The sequence below is a fragment of the Sorex fumeus genome, unplaced genomic scaffold (assembly GCF_029834395.1).
Source record: "Sorex fumeus unplaced genomic scaffold, SorFum_2.1 ptg000098l, whole genome shotgun sequence".
NCBI classification, from domain to species: Eukaryota; Metazoa; Chordata; class Mammalia; order Eulipotyphla; family Soricidae; genus Sorex; species Sorex fumeus.
In genome coordinates this window covers 45365907-45392901 of record NW_026606155.1, presented here as the reverse complement: position 1 = coordinate 45392901, position 26995 = coordinate 45365907, and the positions used below count along the sequence as shown (strand labels likewise).

Genomic DNA, 26995 nt, shown 5'->3' with positions numbered 1-26995 from the left:
TAGGTACTGGCCTTGCAGGTGGCAGACTGGACTTAAACCACGGCAACTACATATGGTCCCCCAATCCCCAGCCATGAGTAATCCTTAAGTGTAGGGCCAGCAGTTAGCCCTGAGCACTGCTGTGCTAAGTGTAGCCCCTCAAAACAAAACAAACAAACAAACAAAAAAACAGAAATTGAAAGCTATATTTGGCAGACTGTCATTTTCTGAATAGTCTTGCTTCCAGAATCTAAGGGCAACTGTCAACAATCATGTTTTTCCACAGGTGAGACATGTAAGATTTTATTTCAGACTTTACATTGCCCAATGACTCATAAATTCACATGGCAATAGCTACAGTTCAACTCTAACCTATAAAGAATATTTGAATGCAATAACTGTGGCAGCTAACTTAGGATAATACCAAAGTTTAGTCATAAAAACTTCCTTACTTAGCACAAAACTGAATGATAAGCAAGAGGAACAGAAAGATCACTGTAAAGGAGTGGGAAAAAATGCCATAAATGTGCTTCAACAAGGATAGTTGGAAATGATCGCTCTGGGAAAGAACTGAGTGCCACAAGCTGGTGAAGGGATATACATGTTAACCTCTCAGTACCTATATCGCAAACCATAATGCCCAGAATGAAAGAGAATGAGAGAGAAGGTGAGAGGGGGAGGGGGAGAGACAGAGACAGAGAGGAAAGAGAGAGAGAGAGAAAAAAAAAGTGCCTGCCGTAGAGGCAGCTGTGGGGGGGCAGGTAGGGAGGGAAACTAGAGACACTGATGGTGGGAAATGCATACTGGTGAAGGGATGGGTACTGGAATATTGTATGACTAACACCCAATTATGAACAACCTTGTAACTCATGGTGAGTCAATTTAAAAAATTAAATTAAAAAAGAAATAAAAAGTGCTTCATAGCAAGTTATTGTAAAGCAAAATAGTCTTTTTATTCATCTTCTATGCTTATAGTCCACATAATGGCTAATATATAGCAGGCACTCAAATATTTACTGAATAAATGAACTTTTCTTTTTGTTTGTTTTTGAGTCGCACTTGGCTGTGCTCAGGGCTTACTCCTGGTTCTGCATTCAGGGATCACTCCTGGTTCTGCATTCAGGGATCACTCCTGGCAGGCTTGGGTTACCTTAAGGGGTGCCAGGGATCAAACCTGGGGCAGTTTCATGCAAAGCAAGTACTCTACCTGCTGTACTATTGCTATGGCTCCACCTAAAGAAACTTCCAAGAGTTTTCTTTAGATATACTATATACATTATCTAGAACTTTCCTTAAAGATCTCCCTGCTTTTCCTTTCTTTTCTAATCTTGGCTTTGACACTCTCCATGAGCTACTGGTATGTCCCAAGAACGTACAATACAGCTGGAAGAAAGATGTATTCAGTGATTGCTGCCAAGCAATATAATGTCCTGATGCAGGACACAGCTGGGGTGTAGGGTGTAGCTGGATGTGTCCATCAGTCAGGAGCTGGGCGAGTGCCACCCAGGTGAGCAGTGGCAAGTGTGAAAGTTGAGGCCTTGGCACCTCAGCTGTGTGGAAAAGAACCAAACCAGCAGGTCACAAAGAGTTGAGAGTTGGAAATCAGTCAGGAGGAAAAGTGAGCAGGAGGACAAATGAACAGATGTGCATGTGGTTGAGCAACAGTAATGAAAGAAAAGACAGACATATCCACTCAGCTGAGGTCAGAGGAAACAGCAGTTCAGCCAGAGAAAGGCTGAACAGAACAGAGTCCAAGTACAGGGGTTACCTAAAAATTTTCCAAGATACTCTCCCTGACTATATGTAATCTTATTTGTGTTTTAGGGTACATACTGTGGTGCTCGGGGATTACTCCTGGCTCTGTGCTCAGGAATCACTCCTGGGGGCCTCAGGGGAGAAGTGAGGCAAGAACAGAATAACAGCTTAACATCTTCAGATAACATCTCACCCACTGTACAAACTCTCCAGTCACTGGGCATAATCTTGTTAAGGAGATCAGGTCCAAAAAGTCCATTAGAGCTACATGAAATAAATATCATTTCTTTCAAGGACCAAACAGATAGTACTGGGGTTAAAGCACTTGGCTTGCATGCAGCTAACCACAGGTTTGATCCCCAGCACTAAATATGGTCTCCACTAGATGTGATCCCTGAGCACAGAGCAGGAAGTAAGCCCTGAACACCACTGGATGCGGCCTGAAGACAAAACAAAACAAAAAACTTTAAATAAATACAGATTTTTTTTCTTTCTACAGGGTCTGGTAAAAAGAGAAGTAAGCCTGTACCAGGGAAACTTTCTCCATCATTCCTGGTAATGGTGGTGACGTCAAAGAAAGGAACTTACTCAACACAACTTCATGAAATAACCAGATCATATTTCCTATTTACCACCCCAAAATACAGACAGGTAGTGATCACTACGAAGTGGTTTCATTGAGGGGGATCACTTCTGCTGAGTATTCAGAGAAAGGCAGCATACACCTCTTTTGTCACACTATCCATAAGAGGAGTTTCACCTCTGAGAAGGCTTTCCTTAATTTTAAAATGCAAATAAATATTCTCCCTTCCAATGACAGGGGACAGGGTATCAGTTTTATCAGAATATTTATGGTATTTTCTGCTGCACTAAAACCTTCCTCAGTCTGATGACATATTTCATTCTTCTTTGTAGCTGCAGTTATAATATCAGTCTCATTGTAAAAGAGAAATGTTGAACACTCTGAACATAAAAAGTTTCAGTTCAGTCAGATCCAAGGGCAGGGATTCTGAAGCATCTGTGTGACTTCAGGAAACCAGTTTATTTGCAAGACACAAAAGACATAGATACATAATTTGGTCTATGTACTGAAACCTCATCTAGCACATTCTGAGACTCGCAAGATAGTGCGATTGGGGACTCATTATCTTTTCTTTTTTTCTGCACCAAAGTTTGAAACCAACTTAAGTTTTCATTAATATAGACAAATAGAAACACATTAAAAATTAGCATGCCAGAGCAAGAGTGATAGTCACAAGAATGATAGGACAGCAGGTAGGATGCTTTCCTTCAATGTGGATGATCGGAGTTCAATTCCTGGCATCCCATATGCCACACCAGCAGTGATCCTTGAGCACAGAGCCAGGAGTAAGCCCTGAGCAACGCTGGGTATAGACCCCAAAATAAAAATGAAATAAAAGTTAGCATTCCGAGCCCAAAACTCTACTATAAATACCACTGTGAATTAGGGTCCCTAACCAAAAATTTAAATAAAAAAATTAACATATCTTATAGAAGGAGGTTTTAAGTTGTTTCATTCTTAAATAAAAAGCAAATAGTTGATAGGAGCTGATCAGTGAGTTCACAACTAATTATCACCAAAATCACATAAAACTACAAAATAAAATGGTAACAAATTTGGCATACTTTCAGGAAGAACTCATTAGTTTTTATTCTTTTTAACACTGGACGATAAAGGATGGGAAGTGAGTTAAATGCTTTTGTTTTTAGTAGACTTAATTTTTTTTAATAAAAGAAAATCCATTTTAGGTTTACAGATAAATTTAGCAGAAGTTTTAGATTTCTCATATACTTCCTATATTCACATATGTGAAGCATCGGGACACAGGATGAGTTCAATAACTTACTATGTCCATTTCCATTCCATTTTTCTCAGGAAAGCAAAATTACTCTCAGAACTCTGTTCTACTTCTCAGAACAGAGTCATCCTCTGAAACTTCTTCTGCAGGGTCTCAGAGTAAGGTATTATATAACACAGCAAACAAACTCTGGTTTCAACCACGTCCTTACAGCAGAGGCCGCAATGACGCACTCTCTGCACATTGATGTCACAAAACGAAAGACACCATAAAGAGAGGGATTTCGGGTTAAAGACTAAGATGTGAAGAGCAAGACACCACAGTAGAGGAGCTGTAGAAGTAAGATGTCCTACATAGTCTAGAGTATTTCTATAAGTCAAGTTTCTGAGAAGCATTGTCTGACAGCAACTTCAAGGTCACACTCCACACAGGTACCTAGAGTCCAGCTATTGTATATTGTCAATTAAACAGAGGAGGAGGGGAGGGAGGCAGAAGAAGGATAGAAATGGTGCTTACTTGCAGGAGTCTGACCCAGGTTCCATCCCATAGGGTCCCCTGAGTATAATCAGGAGTGATCATTGAGCACTTAACCAGGAAGAAACACTGAGCACCACAAGGTATGGCCCCAAAACATCAATAACAAAAAACAGTTACTGGAACAGGTGGTAGAGCTGGGGTTGGACTTACAGCCTCTGGAAGATCACTAAGGAAAGTTACTATGCAGAGTTACTATTTGGAGGGAGGGTGGGAGCTTGAGGCCACATCTGACAGTGCTCAGGACTTACTACTGGCACTGTGCTCAAGGATCACTCCTAGCAGTGCTTGGAGGACCATAAGTGGTACCAGGGATTGAAACATTTGGCTGCATGCAAGGAAAGAACCTTATTCCCTTTTCCCCTTTACTATCTTTCCAGTTTCCAGAGTAACTATTATATTATTACTCCTGCCTAGTTAATATAAGAAAGACTTCTTGGAATCAGAGCGATAGTTCAGCAAACAAGGTATATGCCTTGTAGTCAGCTGACCCCAGGTTTGTTCCCCAGCACCCCACATGGTCCCTCAAGCCCGAGCTCCCTAAGCACAGAGCCAGGAGTAAGCCCTCAGTGCCATTGGGTGTGGCTCAAAAACAAGACAAAAAAAGACTTCCTCCTGTAGCATGTTTTAAATAAGCAAGGTGAACCACAACCTATCCTTCATATTCAGGCTTATCTGGGGTAAACAAAATATGGATTAGTTATTATAACTGCCCTCTGTAAAATTATTCAGGGGCCTGAAAGACTGGAATTCATCTGTTGCATGCAAGGGATCCAAGTTTGGTCTCTCTCACTGCATGATCCCCAGAGAACCACCAAAAATAACTCATAAGCAAGCACCACTGGGTGTGATTCAAAAACTAAAACAAAAAAGTTTGTTTGCTTGTTTTTTGAGCCATACACAGTAGTGCTGAGGGCTTACTCCTGGCTCTGTGCACAGGGATCACTTCTGGCAGTGCTGGGGGACCCTATGGGATGGCTGCATGCAAGAAAAATGCCCTATCAGCTGTAATATTTCTCTGACTCCCCCCAAAAATATTTTTCAGTGGCCCCCTGCATACCCACTGGAAGACCTCAAGGTTATTTCTATGATCATTAAGCCCTTTAGATAACTGAAATTTGCCTTTCCTATATTATTATCTTTTCTAATAATTACCTTTTCTGATGTGATAGCACAGCGGTAGGGTATTTGCCTTTGCCAGCCCAGCCAAGCCGGGTTCGACTCCTCCATCCCTCTTGGAGAGCCCAGCAAGCTACCGAGAGTATCTTGCCCGCACGGCAAAGCCTGGCAAGCTACCCATGACGTATTCAATACGTCAATACAAACACAGTACAACAAGCCTCAAAATGGAGACATTACTGGGCCTGCTCGAGCAAATCGATGAACAACGGGAGGACAGTGTTTGTTTGTTTGTTATCTTTTTTGATTTTGTCTCCTCTGATCCAACCTCCCTAGTCTCACAGTGAATGCTTTCCAATCATACCACATGGTTTCACCTCCTCTCACCTTCTTTGCTTATGTTAGCTGCACTTGGCATTTTCTCATGAAGAAAGAAGAAACTAGGTCTAGAATTTGTTTTCACTCCCTCTCATGCCAACCCCTTCACTGTTTCCATGACAAGACTATCTAATTCTGTATGAGTCTGACCGCTTTACAAACTTACCCTTGGCATCCCTGCCACAGCACTGAACCCGAAATGAAAATGCTTCAGTGAAAAAGTCCCTGGACGAAAGGAGTCACTTACCCTACAATATGGCTCCTTCTTTCTTATGTCTTCTTGCTGGAGCAGACTCAGACCCTGGACACCATTCTGCAGGCCTCTCTCATACAGGGCCTGAAGTCTGGGAATTTCTTCTTGTTCAACAGCAACTATAAGCTTAAAAAAAAAAAGATAAAGAATATAGAGAAAGCTGAATATACCATCAGCTATGAAAGATTTATTCAACAGAAAACTTATGGATTATAGTGGATTAATTTAAATTTTTTAAAATGTATCTTCATCTCCCTTTTTTTCATTACCTAATGATTTTCTTCCATAAACAGAGAAAAAGAAAAGCTGTCTTAAGAAATCAACATTAAAGTATGTGGTCATCCCCCCACCCTCCAAGTGAAGGGCAGCCACAATTTTCATTTGTTTTCATAGTTCCTATATTCATAATGGCCAAAAGCAACCTATCATTACTACTCCCTCAAAATCCCAGTGGTGAGGGAAGGACAAGTTTATTCATTTTCACATTAAGCACCAATTAAACAATACTGGAGATGCTTGTGATGTAACTCAGTAGTGGAGTATTTTTGCCCTGCATGTGTGAGTTCTGGTTTGATGCTCCCCCCCCCCACCCCCCCACCCCCGGCAGCACTGGAAAAGGGAAAAATATAATCCCAAACAACCAAACCCAAAATCGCTTACATCTTTCTAGAAAAATGTGAAATAACAAGTATATCAGAAAGACAGTCATGTTCAATATAAGGGGCTATCACTAAAAGAAAAGTTAACCATTTTATTTCCTGGAGGAAAGTACATTTCAAAGCATCTACTAATATATTCTGCTGCAGGGGAATAAAAAGTAAATAGTTAACTTTACAGAGACTGTTATCCTAGTTACTTCTGGGCAAAGTGTCTGCTTGAGGTTATTTCTGTCTTATGATAAATTAAACAACTACCAGGTTAGTAAGGTACAGATGCATATTTACAAGTAGGTGTGAATTCATCATCATATTTCATAACAGAATCACATGAAAATACCTTTAAATCAAGGGATTAGTGTTATTTATATCAACAAATATTTAACCTTATAAATAGAAAAGGAGGGCCAGAAAGATAGTACAAGTAGAGTGCTTGCCTTATACATGCCAACCCGGGTTTGATCCCATCATCCCATACAGGCCCCTGAGCTGCACCCGGAGTAATTCCTATGCAAAGAGCAAGGAGTAAACCCTGAGTACTGCTGGGTGTGGCCCAAAAATCAAAACCCAAAAAAAAAAAAAAAAAGGAACTGGAATTAAAGAACTCTAACAAGAAAGTTTAAAAGCTGGCAAATTGTGAGAATATATTTGAAACTATGCAGATAGTAAGTTTATTTCCAGGATAGTTATTAATAATATATAATAAAATTACTGATAAAGTTTTTTATCTTAATTTTTCCACTTAAGAATTAATATCAATTCTTCATAAACCTTTACAAAAAAAACTTTAAGGGCCACTTCTCCATATTATTTAAACTTTTACTCTTAGAAATTACATGGAGAAGATTTGTAAGGAAGGGAATAATAAAACAATCACACGTCAAATATTACACCTATATGAAATAGAAAAATCATAGAAGATACAAACTTCTAAAACTTACAAAGGAAAAGGTAAATCTGAAAAAACCTCTCTGAAGTAAAGGGAGGGCTAGGGATATGTGCTCAGTGATGGAGTGAATGCTTACATGTAATACCCTGAGCTCAATCCAAATTTTAAAACTAAATGAAGAGGAACATAATGATAGTACAGCAGGTAGAGCTCTTGCATTGCATGTAGCTGACCCAGATTTGATCCTAGGCATCTCATATGATCCCCTGAGCCCTGCAGGAGTGATTCCTGAGTGCAAAACCAGGCATAAGTACTGAGTACTGATGAGCGTGATCCAAAAACAAAAATAATAAAAATAGTAAATTAAAACAAAGTAAAGATATTTAATGGGCTGGAGTGATAGCACAGCGGTAGGGCGTTCGCCTTACAAGCGGCCAACATGGCCGACCCGAGTTCGATTCCTCCGCCCCTCTCGGAGAGCCCGGCAAGTTACCGAGAGTATTCGATATGCCAAACACAGTAACAACAAAGTCTCCAATGGAGACGTTACTGGGCCCGCTCGAGCAAATCGACGATCAACGGGAGGGCCTTTACCTTTTAAAGATATTTAATAAGTAACCTACAGGCTAGAGTAACAGCACAGTGGGTAGGGTGTTTGCCTTGCATGCGCTGACCCGAATTCAATTCCCAGCATCCCATATGATCCCCTGAGCACAGCCAGGAGTAACCCCCATGCATCGTGGGGTGTGACCCAAAATGAAATCCTTAAAAATATTGATGCAAAATTTCTGAACGAAATACTAGTGAACTAAATACAGTAACATAGAATTATGGGGCTGGAGCAATAGCACAGCGGGTAGGGCATTGCGTTGCACACGGCTGACCCAGGTTAGATTCCCAGCATCCCATATGGTCCCCTGAGGACTGACAGGAGTAGTTTCTGAGTGCAGAGCTGGTAGAAACCCCTGTACATTGCCAGGCGTGACCCAAAAAAAAAAATCCCACAAAAAAACATATAGAATTATATATTTTGGCCAAGTTGGATTTATTGTAGGAATGCAAGATCAGCACAACATTCAAAAGTCAATTAATGTAATATATGGTATATTTAAGAGACTAAAAAATACTTTGTAATTGTGTGAATGGAAGCAGAAAAGTTCTTTAAGAAAAATCTAATACCCTTTCATAATGAAAACATTAAACGAAGGCACACTCAAAGAGCAGAGCACAAGCTTTCCAGGTATGAAGCCCTGGGTTTATTTTCCCTCCTCCCCACAAATAAAACAAAACAAACAACTATATATATATATATATGTATATATATATACATATATATACACATAAAGGGAATTAAAAGACAAACAAATAAACTAGGGCCAAAAGATTATGTGTACAGAACCTTTTGTGTACAAAAGGTTAAGGCATTTGTCTTGCATCCTGCTGACCCTAATTCAAATCCCTACAAACACCATCATGGATCACTACTGAACAGAACCAGAAATAGCTCAGAGGATGGCCCAACCCAACACTTCAAAAAAAGGGCAGGGAGGGGTGCAAGAGAAATGAAGAGTCAGTAATTATTCTGTAATATTAATATTTGTAAATTATATAATTACATAGATACAAATAAAGAAAAGCCCAGTATTTAATTCAAAATTAAACATCACCAAGAAATGGCTACTTACAAACAAGCCAAGGCCCTAGTAAAATACTGTACCTTGCCACACTGCTTGTAGGCAATTCCCTTTTGGTTACAGTACTCATACATGAGGGCAGCACCTTCTACACATAATTTAGCTTTCAGAGACCCGGGTTTATAATAAATCCCACTATGTATAACACCGCTGTTATGTCCAGTCTGGTGAAGAGCTACAGAAAAAGACAAAATGGTGAGAGCGTGCACAGGACTCATACAAAAATGAAAAAGAGGAAAAATTTGTGAAACTGATGGAGTCTACATGATTGAAAACTCTACTTTCTTTTATTACTTGTATGTATAGTCTGAACATTGGTGATTTGCTCCACCTCCCTTGGCTCTGTGGCACATTCCTCCAGCCCACCTCAGATTTCAGTTATAACTCTCTTGGGTAAAACTTACTTCTCACTCCCAACAAACTTCTTCAAGTGCTCTTCCCTATTGACCATCCTCATCTCCTTATTCCTGTCCAGACAACCCCTCAAATAAATGACCTACTGCCAAGTACTAGTTCTAGGCTCTACTTTGGGAAGAACCCGCAGTAGACCACTAACACAGATACTTAACATAAAGGATGTATAACTGGTAAGATGAGCAGGTGTTCAGGTTAAGCCCCAAGAGTAAGACTGATAAGACACATACCCAAGTCTTTTTCCTTTTCCAGAACACCAATGGAAAGTGCTGGATGTCTCAGGCTGAGTGTTCTGGCAGAGGCAAGTCCCACAATTCCACCACCGATAACAACTACATCAAATAAACTTGAAAAGAAGGTAACCATTAAAATAATGCATGTTTAGAGCAGTCTTCATCAAACTCACACACATAGTTTTCATTGATAATGGATAATTAAGCTATTATTTTTTAATCATTAAACATATATTTACAGGCATTAGCTATCTGGCCTCAAATATTTATAGGTTTTGGCAATCTGGCCTCACACTTATGAAGAAAACTATAAAAACTATACATGAGGCTTGTCAATAGGATAAATGGTTATACCCAGCAGGCCGAATGGCTAGTTATCTGAACAGTACTCTGCCCTGGCTGGTCATGTAAGTGATTAGTCATAACACTCTTCCCTACCATCAATCTTTCTAAAGTCAAATACAGTATTCTTTGTGGACAAGCCAACACATTAACTCTGTGTATACAAGATGTATGCTTTTTTTTCCTGTTAAGATATATGTGGTAATATCAAGCCTTAGGGAAATAAATGGTCCAGAACTTATTTCTGGACCATTTATTAAAACTACAATTAAAACTACAATTTTATTTATTTTGGGTGTGGGGCTACACATGGCAACATTCAGAGCTTACTCCTCAGGGTCTGTGCTCATATGAGCATATGGGATGCTGGGGATAAAACCCAGGTTAGCTGTCTGCAAACCTTACTCACTGTACTATCACCCTGGTCCAAAGACCACAATCTTAGCCATATAAAGTGCTAATTACATGATCATTAAAAAAAATCACAAAGGACATGCGGAGCCTTTCTAATTTTACAATGAGAACTTTAAAGAATTTTCCTTAGAACTGATTACATAATTAACACTTTAGTTTTATAGGAAATGGGGCTGGAGCAATAGCATAGCAGGTAGGGCATTTGCCTTGCACGAGGCCGACCTGAGTTCAATTCCCAGAATCCCATATAGTCCACCCCAAGCACCGTCAGGAATAATTTCTGAGTGTATGAGCCAGGAGTAGCCCCTATGCATTGCTGGGTGTGACCCAAAAAACAAACAAACGAAAAAAAGAAATATGGCCAAGCTTGTTTCTGTTTTGTCCCCTCCTCATTATATTTTGAAGGAACCCCTAAACAACAATATTTCCATGTCACTGATAAAAGGCCTCTTTAATTATTCTAACTTAAACAATTAACAATAGGGATCAGAAAGATAGTCCAGTGGGTAGGGTGCTTGCCTTGCATGCAGCTGACCCGGTTCGATCACAGTATCCCATATGGTCCCCTGATCCCTGCTAGAAGTAATTTTGAGTGCAGAGCTAGGAATAAGCTTTGAGCATTGTCAGGTGTGACCTCCCCCCCACCAAATATATTAACAATACTGTTTTATATCAGGTATTCATTGGGCTGGAGTGATAGCACAGTGGTAGGGCATTTGCCTTGCATGCAGCCAACATGGCTGACCCAAGTTCGATTCCCCCGCCCCTCTCGGAGAGCCCGTCAAGCTACCAAGAGTATCCTGCCCGCACCGCAAAGCGTGGCAAGCTACCCGTGATGTATTCGATATGCCAAACACAGTAACAAGTCTCACAATGTTACTGGGTCCGCTCGAGCAAATCGATGAACAACGGGACGACAGTGACAGAGAAAGTGATCAGATATTCATTATAAAACTTTCAGATGAAAACAGATCTTGACACCAAAAGCTTAATCCACAAAAGATAAAGACTGATAAATTGGGGACTGGTGAAATAGCTCAAAGGAGTAGAGCACATGCCTTGCAATGCACAAGGCCCCAGGTGTGACTCCAAGTTCCCAAAGCCTCAAGTTTGACTCCCCAGGATCACATGTTTCCTAAAGCATCACTTGGGTTTAGTCCTGATATCCCTTTAGCCCCATCAGCTGTGCTCCTGTTGGCCTCCTGAGACCCCACATCTGTTATGGTTCTAAATGACTTCAGAGCTACCGAGTTGAGCACTTACTATCAGGCCCAGTAGTGCTGGGTCAATCACCACTGAAGCTGGCCCTCGGGCTACTGAACATAGCTGGGCAGAGCCCTCCAAAAAGAAAATAGAAAAGATAAAAGAAACTTATCAAATTAAAAAATTCTAGTCAGCAAATGAGCCTTGTTCAGAGCATAAAAAGATGGGGCCTAAGAGATAACACAGAGGGGAAGGTGCTTGCCTTGCACCGGCCAACTTGGGTTAGATCCCCAACACCACATATAGTACCCTCATCCTTGTTAAGAGTGATCCCTGAGCTCAGAGCACAATTGGGAGTGCCCAAAAATCAAACAAAAAAGTATGAAAAGATCATAAACAAATGGGAGAAATTATTTGCAAACCACAGATATGATTCTGCTATAGTTTTTCCTCAATCTTTTTTCTGACTGTGGCCCATTTCCAGTCTTGTTTTCTCCGTGTCCTGTGACCCATGCAACTGGCTGGCCCTTAGTCTCATGCCATAGGCCCCATTTACCTGATTTTACCTGTGATTCCCTTGGAATATCCTGGGGGCCCACAGGCTATGAACTCTGTTGAATCCCAGTTAATAATCACTACTCTAGTAGAGTGTATAAGAAATTTCAAAACAAATCATTCATTTAGAATAACTGGGCAAAATATGGGCTGAAGCGATAGCATAGTGAGTAGGGCGTTTGTTTGCCTTGCACGTGGCTGACCCGGCAACCCGAGTTCGATTCCTCTGCCCCTCTCCGAGAGCCCGGCAAGCTACTGAGAGTGTCTCGCCCGCACGGCAAAGCCTGGCAAGCTACCTGTGACGTATTCGATATGCCAAACACAGTAACAACAAGTCTCACAATGTTACTGGGCCCACTCGAGCAAACTGATGAACAACGGGAGGACAGTGACAGTGACAGGGCAAAATATATATATAAACATTTCATCAGAGAAAATAGGTGTAGAGCCAGAAACTCAATGAATTCACTATATACAGGAGGCCCCGATTCAATCATGGTCCTCCAAGCACTGCTTGGGAGTAGCCCCTGAGCATCACTGCCTGTGGCTTAAAATTCAAAATGCAAACCAATGGATCTGGAAAGCAAGCATGTGATTCATTAAAATAAAATCTAAAAAAAAAGTAAATCTTAAGCATCCACCAGTCTGTGGTCCATAAAACAAACAAATAATAAAGGATACACATAAAAAAAAAAGTTGTTCAATGACTTATGTCATTGAGGAGATGCAAATTAAAACTATACTATCAGTATACCTCAATCAGATGGCTAAGATTTTAAACTTTACGCCAAATAGGAAAATAAGGAGCAACTGGATCATTCATAAGTGGATCACTCACAAGTTGCTGTTGAAAATATAATCATATAGCCACCCTGGAAATGGGAATTGTAGTTTTAAAAAAGTCAACTATGAAAAAGACTAAACATGTTTACTACATGGCTCAGCAACTGTACTCCCGGGAATTTATCACAGAGAAATGAACGATGACATGACAATCTGTACAAAAATATAGCTGTAGCTTTATTCATAATAACTCCAAACATGAAACTGATTTTTTTAAAAAAATTAATATATCTATCCCTACTGTGAAATGCTATTCAATAATTAGCAGAAATTATTAACAGTGATAAGCAACACCTTGAACTGACTGTAAGGATGCTGAATGCAAAATGCCCAAATACACACTGATTCTTCTTACACAAGATTTTCAAAAAGACATAATTATAGAGCTGGAAAATATTCTGTTAGTTTGTTACAGAGATGGGAGGTGGTAATATAAAGGGATCTCTGTGTTGGTGAGACATGCTTGTATCTCAATTATGGTGGCTATTTTTTGCTTTGTTTTGTTTTGAGGCCCATCCTGTGGTGCTCAGGGCTAACTCTTGGTTCTGTACTTAGGAATCACTCCAAACAGGGCTTGGAAGGCCATATGGGATGTCAGAAATCAAACCCAATTTAGTTGCATGCAAGGCAAGTGTCCTACCCCTATACTATCTCTCTGGTCCCTCTGGTGGCTGTTACACAATAAGCATGTTAACAACGTAAGAAACACACACAAATGTCATATAAAACTGATGAAATCTGGACAGGGCCTGTGGATTATAGCATGTCAACATCCAGTCTGATAGTGCACTATCATTACATAAAAAATCAGGGTTGGGGTGAACAGATTGAAGTTTCCATGATGGGATACAGTGTCTCTGTAGCTTTGTTTGGGGGCCACACCTGGCAGTGCTCAGGGAGCTGCTGTGCAGAAGAGTTGAACCAGGATCACAGCCATCTACAGGACAAGTGTCTTAACCACCCTGTACTATCTCTCTGACCCCTCAGTACTATTTTTATAAATTCCTACAGCTCTATAATCACTTTAAAGTAAAAATAAAGACAAAACCTTTAGGAGCTCCACTTTTTACTCCTAAAAACTTGCTAAAAGAATTGACTACGTACCCCCTAAGTTACAAATTCACTAATCACTAATAGCCCTCCAATCCACAATCCACACACTGCAGCTAGAGTCAACTTTTTGTTTGTTTTTGTTTTGGGGACACACCTAGTGGTGCTCAGAGCTTATTTCTGACTCTGCCATGCTCCGGAGCCCAAATGGGATGCTGAGATTCGAACCCAAGTCGACTGCGTGCAAGGCAAGCGCCCTATCTGCTGTACTGCCATCCTAAACATTTTTTACCCTCTCGCACCCCTAATGTTAATTTTTTAAATCAATATCCACAAATCCGTCAAAAGCTTCCCAATGCTCTGAGAATAAAACCCAACACGAAATTAAAATAAAATTAAAACGCTGTTGGGATGTAGTCATCCTCTCCCTCTACAGAGAACGAGGACAGACCGTGATTTCAAAGATCCTCTCCTTCAAACCTTCAAAGGAGCGAATCCGGAAGCCTGATACAGTACCAGGAATTAAGACGGGTTTCAGATCTTCGCATAAAGGTATGTCTGATCGTATATCGTGTGCTGGATGACTTAATCAGCAAAACGACCCACTGTGAGGACTAGGATGCTATTCACAGCCAAGGTGAAAGGGAAGTGGAGGGACTTAGATTCAAAACGAGACCAGCGCTTGACCTCCACCTAATTTCTGCCTTTCTGACTTTCTCCTGGCCCACAGATACAACAAACGAATCCTGCAGCGCGGCACCGGATCCGAACTTCATTCCCACCCGGGACAGGAAGTAGAGGCGGCACGAGGTCCCTCGGAAAGCAGCAGCACAGACGGCGGGGGGCGGGCCAGAGGCTACTCACCCGGTGCAGTTTCTGCGGGCACTTTGGCACTGCGGCCAGGGTCTCCCGGGTGCATGCCCGCAGCCAGCTGAGAAGCCCTGGAGTAAAAGCCCGCGGGCCGGTCTACAAGCACCGCCCAGGTAACGCAGCGACCGCACCATAACCCGCGACCCCGTGCCCCTTCCTCAGTTCCAAAAACTGGACCCTCGAGTTAAGGCTCCAGGTGCCCTCTAAGCACCTCCTCCCAGGAGGCAACCAATGAGACACACGCTGCTGCTTCGGTGGGATGGAGCCAGTAGCCAATGGGCGTGCGCGGCGGAGGGCGAAGGGCAAAGCGGCGCGGGCGCAGGCGCAGTGGACGCTCGCTCGCCCGGTCTCTGGGACGCTGTGAGTAGAGGAGCCAGCCCCCGAGCGAGGGCGGAATCTGGGTGGGTTGTTTCCTCGCTGCCCTTGCCCTGGGTCGCGTGCCAGAAAGCCCGGCCCACCGAGTCAGGCTTCTGGCATCGACCTTCATCCCGAGCTGATTTGGGGGCGGCTGGAGAGAGGATGGGCGGCGTGATGACGATGAAAAACGCCCCTGTTTGAGTGGGCCCGGCGGCTGCTTCCCGGGCGTGCCCTTGGCTCTCCAGCGACTCATCAGCTCTGGGACCCCTCGCTGGGAGGTGCGGGGTGGGGGGAGTGCCCAGTGGAGGGGCGCTTGAGCTCCCCCTCTGCCCTCTCGCAGGCCGTGCCCGCAGCTGTCCGCTGGGGCTCCCGGGAAACGGGCGGCTTTGATGTCTAGCTGTCCCCTTGCCCTTGGTTCTTTCCTGAAATTAAGGTTTTCCCACGGACTGTGCGATACTGTGAACATCGCCTCACCCACTTCCTTCTCAAAATGAAAAGCTGGCTGTATGCTCGCTCACTAATAAAAGGATGAGACCCCTGATTCCCCCGTGCCGGGTTAGCTCACACCCTGTTCTCTGTGCTTGGCCATAGTTCTTGTTTGGGGGATCAGGAGACAGAACAAAGAAAAGAACTATTCATGACTGCAAGGGCTTGACCACTGGGATTTGGTTTCTGGTTTGGGGTAGGTGACTTGTTTCAGAAAGACCTTTCATCTCTGTCATAGCCCTCCTGTGCTCTAAGAATAGTACATAGCAGAGGTTCCCTTACTGCGCTGAACAATTTAAGAGCCCACCCCTGCCCCCACCCCCAGCTCGATGTTTCTCCAGCCCAGAAAAGGTTCTTTCTTAATTTCGCTTTTAAAATTTTTGAGATCATCGTAGGTCCTGTGCATCTATATGATACAGTAGACCTCCTGTGTACCCTCTATGCAGTCTTCTCCAGTGATAGGACATCTTGCAAAACCAGTGGGAATAGTCCAACCAGGAAACTGACAGAACTCATTGTTTTATTCAGATTTCTCAGTCTTTACATTTGTGCATGTGATCTGTATAGTTTTTCATCACGTGTTCACCACACACTAGAGAATAAACCCACGACCTAAAGAACCCCCCCCATTGCCATTTGTAACTACACCTCTTAAAGGGCACCTTTTCCCTAATTTCTTTTTTTTGCTCCTGACTCTGCACTCAGGGATTACACCTGGCATGCTTAGGGAGCCATATGTCGTGCCAGGAGGGTGGATGTCATGCAAGACAAGCATCTTAGCCACTGCACTATATCGCTGGGCCTTGATCTCCCTTTCTAAAATCTTGTAATTTTATTCAGGAATGTTATATACATAAAATTACACAGTATGCAACTCTTTGGATTTTTTCTCACCCAGCACAATCCTTTAGGATAATCTTAATTGTTGCCTATATCCATACTCATTCGTTCTTATTGCTAGGTAGTATGGTATGCATATACTGCAATGTATTTGGACATTCATCCACCAATGAACATGTAACTTTCCAAGTTTTAGCTGTTTCAAATAAAGTTGCTATGAATGTTACTCTACACTCTTTAAGCCTGTTCCCTCACACCCAGAATAAATGTTCAGGAGTCCTATTACTTGATTACATGACAAACACATTTAATTTTGTAGTAAATTGCCAAGTTCTCCAAAGTGACTCTACCATTTTATATTTCCACAAACAATGTTCGGTCAGTTCAGATTCTCTTCATTGTCCCCAATATGTGTCATTTCAAAATTTTAACCATTGTAATGCATATACAGTAGAGAGTTATTTTTTAGTTTACATAGAACATAGTTGATTTGTTAGTAATTTGAATACAGACTTACAGGCTCTGTTGTGGGGCCAGTCTAAGTGGGGGCCAGTTACGTGAGTAGAAGTGATTTTTTATTTCAGTGTGACTTAGAGCATATGTTTCTCAGTTTAGCAAGGCAATAGAATTCATAGTACACATGATTTTTGTTTGTTTGGTTTTGTGTCACACCCAGTAGTGCTCAGAGGTTACTCTGGCTCTGCACTGAGGCATTACTCCTGGTGAGCTCAGGGTATGGATGCTAGGGATCAAACCCAGGTCCACTGTGTGAAAGGCAAGTTCCCTACCAGTTATCCTATAACTCTGGCCTGTACATATGATCTTTAAAAAATAATAATATTTTTATTTTGGCATATTCAGTATGCCAAAAACAGTAACAATAATGGGTCCCATTCCCCTGACCCTGAAAGAGCCTCCAATACAGCAGCATTGGGAAAGACAAGGAGAGGCTGCAAAAATCTCAGGGCTGGGACAAATGGAGACAATACTGGCTCCCGCTCCTGCTCTCGTAAATCGATGGACAATGGGATGACAGTGATACAGTGATTTTTAGTTTGGAGGACACACTTGGCAGTGCTCAGGGCCTATTCCTGACTCCAGGCTCAGCGATCACACCTGGCATTGCTCGGGATTGAATCCAGGTCATGCAAGGTAAATGCCTTAATCACTGTACTAGATCTCTGTCCCTTTTTTTTTTTTTATTCTAGGGACAACACTAGGCCACCAGGGTTTACCATGCAGTATAAGGGATTAAACTCAAGGCTTGTGTATGCTAGGCATGTGCTTTCCCACTTGAACCATATCCATAGCCCTACACATACTCTTTTCGGGGAGTTGTGCCACACCCAGAAGTTTGCAAGGGGTTACTACTGGATCTGTGCTCAGGAGACCCTATTTATAAAGCCAGGAGTTGGCTGCATGCAAGGCAAATGCCTTAAATCCTGTATGAGCTCTCTGGCCCTACACATGCTCTTTTAATAAAGTTTTCTCTGTGTGCCCTCTTCCGGGGGGGTTGGTTATATATTAATTTGCTTCAATATGTAATGTCAAAGCAAGTGATCATCTTACATTCATTCACACAGTTTGCAATGTCTTTGTATCCAGACACTTCTGCTCTGGACTCCAGTCCTTATCTGTGAAGTCATGTTCAGTTTTTTTCCATCAGGATCTGCACCTCTAAGAAATTGGTGCCATGACTGTAGTGTGACTTAGAGCATATGTAACAACGTCTCAGAATAGCTTTTGGAGCCTTCTGGTTCCTAATGAACTGTGCAGTTTACTATCACTTGGATCTAAACCCCTCAGGAAATAAAAACTAACATAAATAGGGAATGATTTGCAGTGAGATGGGCATATTTTTGATGGGGGCAGGGGACTCTAATTCTGATACAAACACTTGCTCCACAAGTTTATCATCTTCAAAAACAAGTTTTTGAAGCCACTTATATTAACTTTCAATAGCTCTTTGAATAGCTCCTTACTTATATCTAATATGTGAAAAAACTGAAATTATTTTGAAAATATATATACTGTTTTTATCCAAACTGGAGAGGTCTCTATCAAAGTTATTTAGAAATACTTTTTATATATTTTATTTTGAATTTTAGCAGTGTGGCCTTAACATCACAAACATGTGAAACTTTTAGAAACATTTGCTACAAAATTATGTCAGTCAGCTGTGTTCTCATAGTAAAAACTTTTCTTTTTCATTTTGTTTCAAATTGAATTCCTGAGTGATTTAAACATACTGGTAATTTAGTTGTTACAATGTAATTTGCTTTGACTGTTTTCTTTTTCATTCATTAGTGCTAAAATCACTAACTTGCCACTAGAGGTCTCCTCTGACCTTTTAGAAAGCACTCCCTTATAGAAGTATTAAGTTACTTCAGTTTTTCTGTAGTTCCTAAAATCTATTAGCAAAGTCACAGTTGACAATGTAAAAACCCACTAATTTTTTATCTTTATTTTAAAATAAGATCGTATCTTTATTATTTTTTTTGTTTGTTTTTTTGTTTGGGGGCTACACCCAGCAGTACGCAAGGTTAGTTCTGACTCTGCACTCAGGAGTCACACTGGTGGGCCCAGGGGCCCCTATCCCAAGAGATTTCGAGGATGAAACCCATTCGGCCATGTACAAGGCAGGAGCACTACCCACTGTACAGACCCTTTATGATTAAATTATTTTAAATCTACTATTCCTCAGAGATGATAACTAAATTGTATTTTATCTTTCACCTAAACAGAGTAAGAAAAGTGAATCCAAAGTGAATCCAAGTGAAAGTGAATCCAAAGTGAAAGTGAATCCAAAGTGAATCCAAGCCAAAATACTTCATGTTTTCCAGAGCATTCCACTTTGCCTGATTAATACCGAATTGGGGGCTGGCAAGAGAGTACAGAGTGCAGGCCTCACATATGCACAACTCCAGTTTAATTCCTGATACCACATGACCCCCCAAGAGCATTCTTCCACTCCTTCCCCCACCCCAGCCCAGCACTGTAGGGAAACTAGGATTGAAACACTACCCCAACTTCTGGGAAGGCCCTATGGGACCCCCTGAGCACCACTTGGGAGACCCGAATCAACAAAGAACAAAAATAGGCTTTTCTGGTTTTGCCTTCTCCATGGAAACATCAGTGACTGGAGACTTTCAAATATTGAAGTCTTACCTTGGGCTGGCACTGTGTTAGGAGCTAAGAAAATGGATGTGCTCTTTCGCACTTTTGCTCTTTTCCTTTTTCTGCTGAAATAAAAATTCCTTTTCACCCTTTTAGACCCATCTCAGAAGTAATTTCTAGTGTGAAGTGCTTTTCCCCAACCCTTCTCTATACTCTCACAGAACTAGTTCATCCCTCCATTAAGACTCTGTTGCATTTATTTATGTTTTCTGTTAAACCACACATCCTATGAGGACTAGCCCCCCCCCCCGCCCTCCCATTCTCCCAATACTGTATCTCTTGCAGAAAGCACAGCAGACATTCAGTCAGTACTTGTTGAGTGAATAAATAGATGGGGAGGATGATATTCAGTGAGGTCTTGGGTGAGGTTTTCACAGACTGCATTGGAGGAGAGCTTCAGGAAGGAGAGTAAATAAAGGGAACAGCCTGAGTGGAAACTGAAAACCCCTGACTCAGCAATGCTGCTGGCAGCCAGTGGGTTTGTCGGAGGCATGACACAGGGGAGGACTTTGGGGAGAGTTCTGCCCAAAGCTTTTGAGCCTCCACACATTGGTTTCTAGGTAATTTGCCTCAAGTGTTTTGACACTTTATAGGGAATGCAAGTACTTCCAGCATCTGTGGAGGTGCACTGCCTGAGTGAGTGGACACTAGGTGGAAAGCTGGAAGGGGCTGAAGACCTGAGAGGAGGTCTCAGGAAGAGAGATTTGTAGTAATAGAGGCCCAGTAACAGTGAGAAAGGGGTGCAGGGAGTGAATGATCCCAGGTCTCTACTCCCAAACATCCTATCTCACTATTCCACAACCTCCTCACCCTCAGTCTCTTTCTCAGCTCTAGGTTGTTCCTAAATAGCCTCTTTCTAGTCTTTTTTCCTGGGTCCTAGACCCATCCAGTGACTAAAAAAAATAGAACTGGAGTGAATGTGGCTCAAATTCTCAGTGCTGCTACTAATTAGCTAAGTATGAAACACTAGGCAAGTCCTCTTATCCTCATGCATTTATTAATAACCCCACCTTGTTCCAGGAAGGATTTACGATGTCAACAAGTTTCTTAATATCAGGGCTTCCATCTCCTTATTTCTATGAGGCAGGGGTAGCCTTTCTTCCAGCTCTAGTAATTTGTGACTCTAGTGATTTATTTTTGGTCATCTCCATTTAGAAGTTCTATCAGACCTCATATTCAGAGTGTGAAGAACTGATTGCCGGGGGAGATTCATCCAGCACTGATGCCTTCCTGACACTGATATGTTAGTGGCACCAGCCTCTCCCTGAGTGGTCTGAAATCCACTTCCTAATTTCATTCTCATCCTTCCCCCCACTCTGTCCTTTCCCAGAACCACATGTAGTTGAAACTCTTGTCAGCTGTCTTGGGACCTTTCCACTCACCCTCAATCTTTATGCTGCTGTCTGAGAAATTGTCCTGACACATAGTTCTACAGAGAACGCCAGACCCTTTCTGAGGTGTCTGTGTGAACCGTCTGTCCACTTCTCTTGAACCTCATGGCCTAAGCTAACCGAACTGCACTATGCCTGAGGCATTCTTGCCTCAGCTAATCAACAGACATGCCTTTTCCTGGGACCTTGGTCTGTCCTTATTTTCTCTCCCTGAGGTATTAACCAGGTCCAAATCTTTATTTTAACTACTCAGTAACTTGTTTCGCTGACCCCACTCTGAGGTAAGTGGTCAGCTCCTAAGAGGCAGGAACCTCCTTTATGATGAGGTTAGATGTATCATTTTTCTGTGTCACCCCTCACCCCACCATCTGCCGGTCAAACATTTTACACACACACACACACACACACACACACACCCCTCTCTGCTGCCCCCCTCACCTTCCCCCCCCCCCCCCCCCCGCCTGGGCAAACTACTAGAAAAACTAGAATTGAGATCAATCAAATTGAGACTCAGTTGCCACTCAGGGTTGTAGACTGTTAGAGCTGGACACCATCTCAGAAAATCATCTCATTTTACGAATGAGAAGGCCAGAGCTCAAGAGAAGTTGCTTACCTCTTCCCTAGCTGTCCTTTGCCATGATCTGTCGTTGGTCCTGGCCATTTGGAGTTCTGTCATCCACCCTGGTCCTCATCATAAGAAGCTGTTTTCACATCTCTTCTCCCTCCCAGGATAGAAGCTTTTGAGCCTCCACACATTGGTCTGTAGGTAATTTTCCTCAGGCATCTTGACACTTGATAGGGAGTGCAAGTAATTCCTGACCCTGTGGAGGTGCGCTGCCTAAGTGGACACTAGGTGGCAGCACTGCAGGCGACTTCCATTATGGTTTGGACCATGGAGACCAGCCATCCCACCTCTTGCAGGTTTTTGGGTTGCTTGGGTTTTTTGAGGGGGTTTTTTTTTGAGGTTTTTTTTTTTAAGTTATTTTTTGTTTTGTTTCTTGCAAACAAACCTGAGAACCTTAGAGAGGGGTGACTTGCTGGATATTTATTGAGTAACAAATGAGCCCTCAGTTTATCAGTACCAGAGCATTAACTTTGAAATATGACATTATTAAGTGTTTGGGACCTGCATTCCTAATGAATGATTTAATGTAAATCCCGCTTTATGTTTTTTAGATGAAATGAAGCTGTTTGGAAAGTTTTCCAGGCAGTTGTGTTGCTTCAAGAAATTCCCATCATCATGTGACTCCAGATACTTTTGGACCTGGTTGAATGCGGTGTTTAATAAGTAAGTTACTCTAATTAATGTGTAGTTACTCGGATTAATTAGCATCAAGGAAGTTTCTAAAGCTGGATGAATTCACAGTAAAGGTAAAGGTAAAGGCCCTCCCGTTGATCGTCGATTTGCTCGAATTCACAGTAGTTAATTTTATTATCTCTTGTATTTCAAATGTTTTTTGTAAAGCACCTATAATGTGATACAATTTTTTTTAAACAAAACACAGCATTAATAAAGATTATAGAAGTACACGCATGTTCACACACACATACACACATACATACAGGAGTCTTTGGCTCATACCAGTGATGCTCAAGGGCTTCTCCTGGTTCAGTGCAATCTTCTAATTATATTCAGGGGTCAGTATGTAGTGCCAGTGATCAAATCGGAGTTGACCACATGCAAGGCAAGCACCTTAAATGCTGTACTATCTCTCCAATCCCCTTAATGAGATGAATTTGAACAGAGGTTCAAAGTTATTTCTTTATTTTTTCATCACTAGGAACAATGATCAGACGAGATCGGGTGCATTCAGGATGGTCTGATGGCTGGAGCGATAGCACAGCGGGTAGGGCGTTTGCCTTGCACATGGCTGACCCGGGTTTGATTCCTCTATACCTCCCGGAAAGCCCAGCAAGCTACCGAGTATCCCACCCACCCACACAGCAGAGCCTGGCAAGCCCCGTGGTCTATTTGATATGCCAAAAACAGTAACAACAAGTCTCACAATGGAGACGTTACTGGTGCCCACTCGAGCAAATTGATGAGCAACGAGAGGACAGTGCTACAGTGCTACAATAATAATGATTACCTAATATATCATTAATTCAGTATAGTTACTGTGTAGTACTGGTTTGTCAAATACTGGGCTACTTATAAATAGTGGACTCGTTTCTCTCTGAAAAGTAATAAAAATAATATACCTTGGGTCAAGGAGATAATTCAGAGGGTTGGAACATATGCATAGCATGCAAAGGGTCCCATGTTCAGTCACTGGCACTGCAGGTTCACTGCCCCACACCCGAGTATAGCCTGGGTATAGCCAGCCCCTCTGGGTCCAAGTAACGCTATGACCCCACTGAGTGCAGAATCCTCAGGCCCACACTGACCAGGCTGAGAGTTGCAGGGAGTGGCCTAGAGCCTCTGGTTGGCTACATGCAGGGCAACTGCCCTACCCATTGTACTGTAGTATCTTGTCAGCCCCTATATGTTATTATTTTTTTTTTAAGAAAAGTGGATCACACTGGTATACTTATCTACCTCTTCAGTTATTTGAAATGAGTAGTTGTTGCTGGTGTGTGTGTTGGTGAATGAAGTTAAAAAACTCTGATTCCAGTAACAGCTAACCTTTTTTTTTTTTTTTTTTTTTTTTGCCAACAGAGTGGATCGTGAGCGCATCAGGGAGGTTGGCCCCGATAGAGCGGCTTCTGAGTGGCTGCTACGCTGTGGGGCCATGGTGCGCTACCACGGCCAGGGGAGGTGGCAGAAGAACTACAACAGCCTCCCATCAGGCTCGCTGGACAAGTACAAGATTCAGGCTATCGATGCCACTGACTCTTGTATCATGAGCATTGGCTTTGAACACCTGGGTAACCACTCTGTCATTTGCTTATGGGAATGCAAGTCATCAGCGGTGATTCTTTGGTTGACTCAGAGTTGTAGTCATAGGTGTGTCCTTTCTTGCCCCTTTCAGCACAATCCAGTTTGCTGCTTCCTGTTCATGATGCTTCATTTTAAATAGAAGTTACTTCCTTTCCTTTCTCTTCTCACTAAGCTTTGTCTCTACCTGCCTTTCTTCTGAGGTATAGGTTTAAAAATCCAAGGCCTTGTTTGCCAAACTGGTGTTGTTGAAAAACCTTCAGTAATGCAGGAATAATTATATCTGTACAACTTCTGTTGTGTGGGCCTGTCCTTGCTCCAGGGCACAGGCATCTGAGTGCAGAATGGTCCCTTCTGTCAGCACAGCTGGTAGATTGAATGAGTATCTTGGGAGATAAAGAGGATGTCTCATTGTTCCAGTTTGCCTAGGACAGAGAGCTTTCCCTAGACACAGGACTTTCAGCCCCAAGACCAGCTTGGTCAGAGGCAAACTAGAATGGTTGGCCATCTCATGGAAAAGTAGAATATGAAAACTGTCCTTTCTTTTTCCCCCTCCCAGAGGGCCTTCAACATGTTGAGAAAATAAGATTGTGCAAGTGTCATTATATTGAAGATGACTGTTTGGAGAAACTTAGTCAATTCAAAAATCTACAAAAAAGCATTTTGGAAATGGAAATAATTTCATGTGGGAATATCACAGACAAAGGTGTCATTGCTCTGCATCATTTAAGGTAGGCGGCTGGTATCAAGTGGAAACTTGATCATCGTTTATTTTACTTCTCTTTCCCAGGGTCCTCAGGCCCTAGAGCAGGCGGGATCATGGAGGTGCATGTGCAGCCTTAAGGATTAGGCTCAGGGCCTCCCACATGCCCAGGAGCCATCTCCCTGCTGGGAACCCCTAATAGGAGAACTGATTTGTAACCAGCTCCGTGCTCTTGGCAGTACCACTAGCTCACACTTGTCATGCAAGTGCCTTAAGCCATCAAGCTACCTTTCAGGTCCCCAAACTTGATAATGATGTTAAAGTGAATATATAATCTGAAATGAAAACATCTGAGGGGTAGTATCATTTTTTTGGTTCTGATAAACAATATATTGCAAGAAAATGAGTACTTCTAAGAAAGTTAAAATGAACATCATCAATGCATTATGATTGCCTTTTTAGGGGACATCTTTCTGAGAACTGAAATCTATAGGAAGCATCAGATGGCGCCAGCTAGTCAGCTTCCACAGGCATTCTCCATTGTGTCTTCTCTCCACAAGCACTGCACCTCACGTGCTTCCAGTCCCTTCCAGACACAGGATGTTTGAGGAAGAAGTTTTAAACATTAGGGTCAAAAGTGCTTGATTGTTTATATCTAATGTTAGTTAGTTGAGGCTTTGAGTTTTTATCTTTTAAGAAACTTGGTGGTGGAGGAGGGGAAATGTTTGTTTGGTTTGGGTTTGGGAGGCCACACCTGGCAGTACTTGAGGATTACTCTTGGTTCTATGCTCAGGGATCCCTCCTGACCATGCTTGGAGACCTTCTGTGGTATCAGGGATCAAGCATCTTACCCATAGCACAATCTCTCTAGCCCTGAAACCTGATTTTCTTTAAGAACTTCCCCAATTTCTTTCCTTTTGGGGGTCAGTATTTATATTTCCCAGGCAAAGGAATTCTGTACAAATATAGAGAATATTTGGAAAGATTCTTATAGAAGTATCAGTACAATTCAGAAGAACTAAACACTTGAACGTCTGGCTTACTCTTCAGTATGAATTTCATTTAAAGAATAAAACTTTGAGAGATCCAAAGAGATTAAGGTGCTCACCAAAAAAAAAATACTATAAGAGCAAGACTTACAAAAGTCAAAGTCAAAGTGATAGTACAGTGGGTAGGAACAGATTTGCCTTGCATGCAACTGACCTGCGTTGGATTTCCCAGCACCAAATATAGTCCTCTGAATACCACCAGGAGTGATCCTTGAGCACAAAGCTAGGAGTAAACCCTGAGCACCAATTGTGCCCCCAAAACAAACAAAAAAGACAAAAGTAATTTTTAAAGTGTAGGGTGATAATGACACATTCAATGTGTAATTTATTTTAAAATAATAAAATTGAAATTATTTTTAATTTTCTTCATAAGATAAGCATTACATTGAAATAACCTTTTTTAATTTCTCTTTAATTTCTCTTTTTGTAGAAACCTCGAGTATTTGTTGTTAAGTGATCTTCCGGGAATAAGAGAAACAGAAAACCTTGTTCAAGCCTTTAAGACAGCACTGCCTTCTCTAGAACTTAAATTAGACCTAAAATAAAATCATAGTACTCAATGAGTATCTTCTTTTAATATAAAGTATCATTGGAAACTTTGATCCTAAACAGTAACAAATCAATATTATCAAAAAGCTATAAGGATGTCCTATATGACATTTTAGAAGCAGAGTATCATATATAGAAAATGAATATTCAGATATGATTCATTAAAGATACTAAGTTGGAAGTGACGATTTATGTTCATTTAATCACTTTAAAGAAAAAAATGCAAACCAAGTAACATTTTAATTCTAATATATTACTCGTCATATATATACACACACATATATACACACATATATGTTTATACACACATATTTATATATATATAAATTTACATGTATATATTTATATATATATATAAATCTGTGGGCCTCCAAACAGGATGGCGGTTCAGTGTGAGGGTCCAGTACTGCAGTGCCACTTGGGCCTGGCAGTGCTGGTGCTGAGGATTAGCAAGCCATCCCACTGGTGCTTGGGGCCTCCTGCGCTGGATCTAACAATGTTTGGGGGACCAGATGGTGCTGGGAACAAACTGGAGACTCCTGCATACAAGGCATGCACCTTACC

At 41.9% G+C, this 26995-nt stretch overlaps 2 protein-coding genes across 5 annotated transcripts in view; one reads left to right on the top strand and one right to left on the bottom strand.

The window, feature by feature from the left end:
* The window catches only part of L2HGDH (L-2-hydroxyglutarate dehydrogenase), a 37489-nt gene extending 22286 nt beyond the window's left edge, over positions 1 to 15203 (bottom strand). For both annotated transcript variants that reach the window (XM_056134295.1, XM_056134296.1), the window contains exons 1-4: positions 14996 to 15203; positions 9722 to 9837; positions 9101 to 9252; positions 5833 to 5964 (exon numbers count right to left, since the gene is read on the bottom strand). In XM_056134295.1, the coding sequence (XP_055990270.1) occupies positions 5833 to 5964; positions 9101 to 9252; positions 9722 to 9837; positions 14996 to 15135 (540 nt within the window). In that variant the 5' untranslated portion in view covers positions 15136 to 15203. The remainder of the gene's footprint in view (positions 1 to 5832; positions 5965 to 9100; positions 9253 to 9721; positions 9838 to 14995) is intronic.
* A 94-nt stretch (positions 15204 to 15297) lies between these two features.
* On the top strand, positions 15298 to 26697 carry DMAC2L (distal membrane arm assembly component 2 like). Of its 3 annotated transcripts, none has more exons than XM_056134301.1 (5): positions 15298 to 15361; positions 22429 to 22540; positions 23912 to 24120; positions 24690 to 24861; positions 26313 to 26694. In XM_056134301.1, exons 2-5 carry the CDS (start codon positions 22434 to 22436, stop codon positions 26425 to 26427), a joined length of 603 nt encoding a protein of 200 aa, XP_055990276.1. In that variant the 5' UTR covers positions 15298 to 15361; positions 22429 to 22433; the 3' UTR covers positions 26428 to 26694. The 3 variants fall into 3 exon arrangements, with proteins under 3 accessions (XP_055990276.1, XP_055990275.1, XP_055990277.1); XM_056134300.1 differs by having other exon boundaries at positions 15313 to 15402; positions 26313 to 26695; XM_056134302.1 differs by lacking the exon at positions 15298 to 15361 and adding an exon at positions 15971 to 16040 and having other exon boundaries at positions 26313 to 26697.
* Positions 26698 to 26995: the final 298 nt, after the last annotated feature.

Excerpts from the sequence above, each read along its gene's own strand:
- DMAC2L (XM_056134302.1), top strand. The coding sequence starts at position 22,434 with ATGAAGCTGTTTGGAAAGTTTTCCAGGCAGTTGTGTTGCTTCAAGAAA. Across the intron at positions 22,541-23,911 it reads TTGAATGCGGTGTTTAATAA|AGTGGATCGTGAGCGCATCA; the intron begins GTAAGTTACTCT and ends TTTTGCCAACAG. Across the intron at positions 24,121-24,689 it reads CATTGGCTTTGAACACCTGG|AGGGCCTTCAACATGTTGAG; the intron begins GTAACCACTCTG and ends TCCCCCTCCCAG.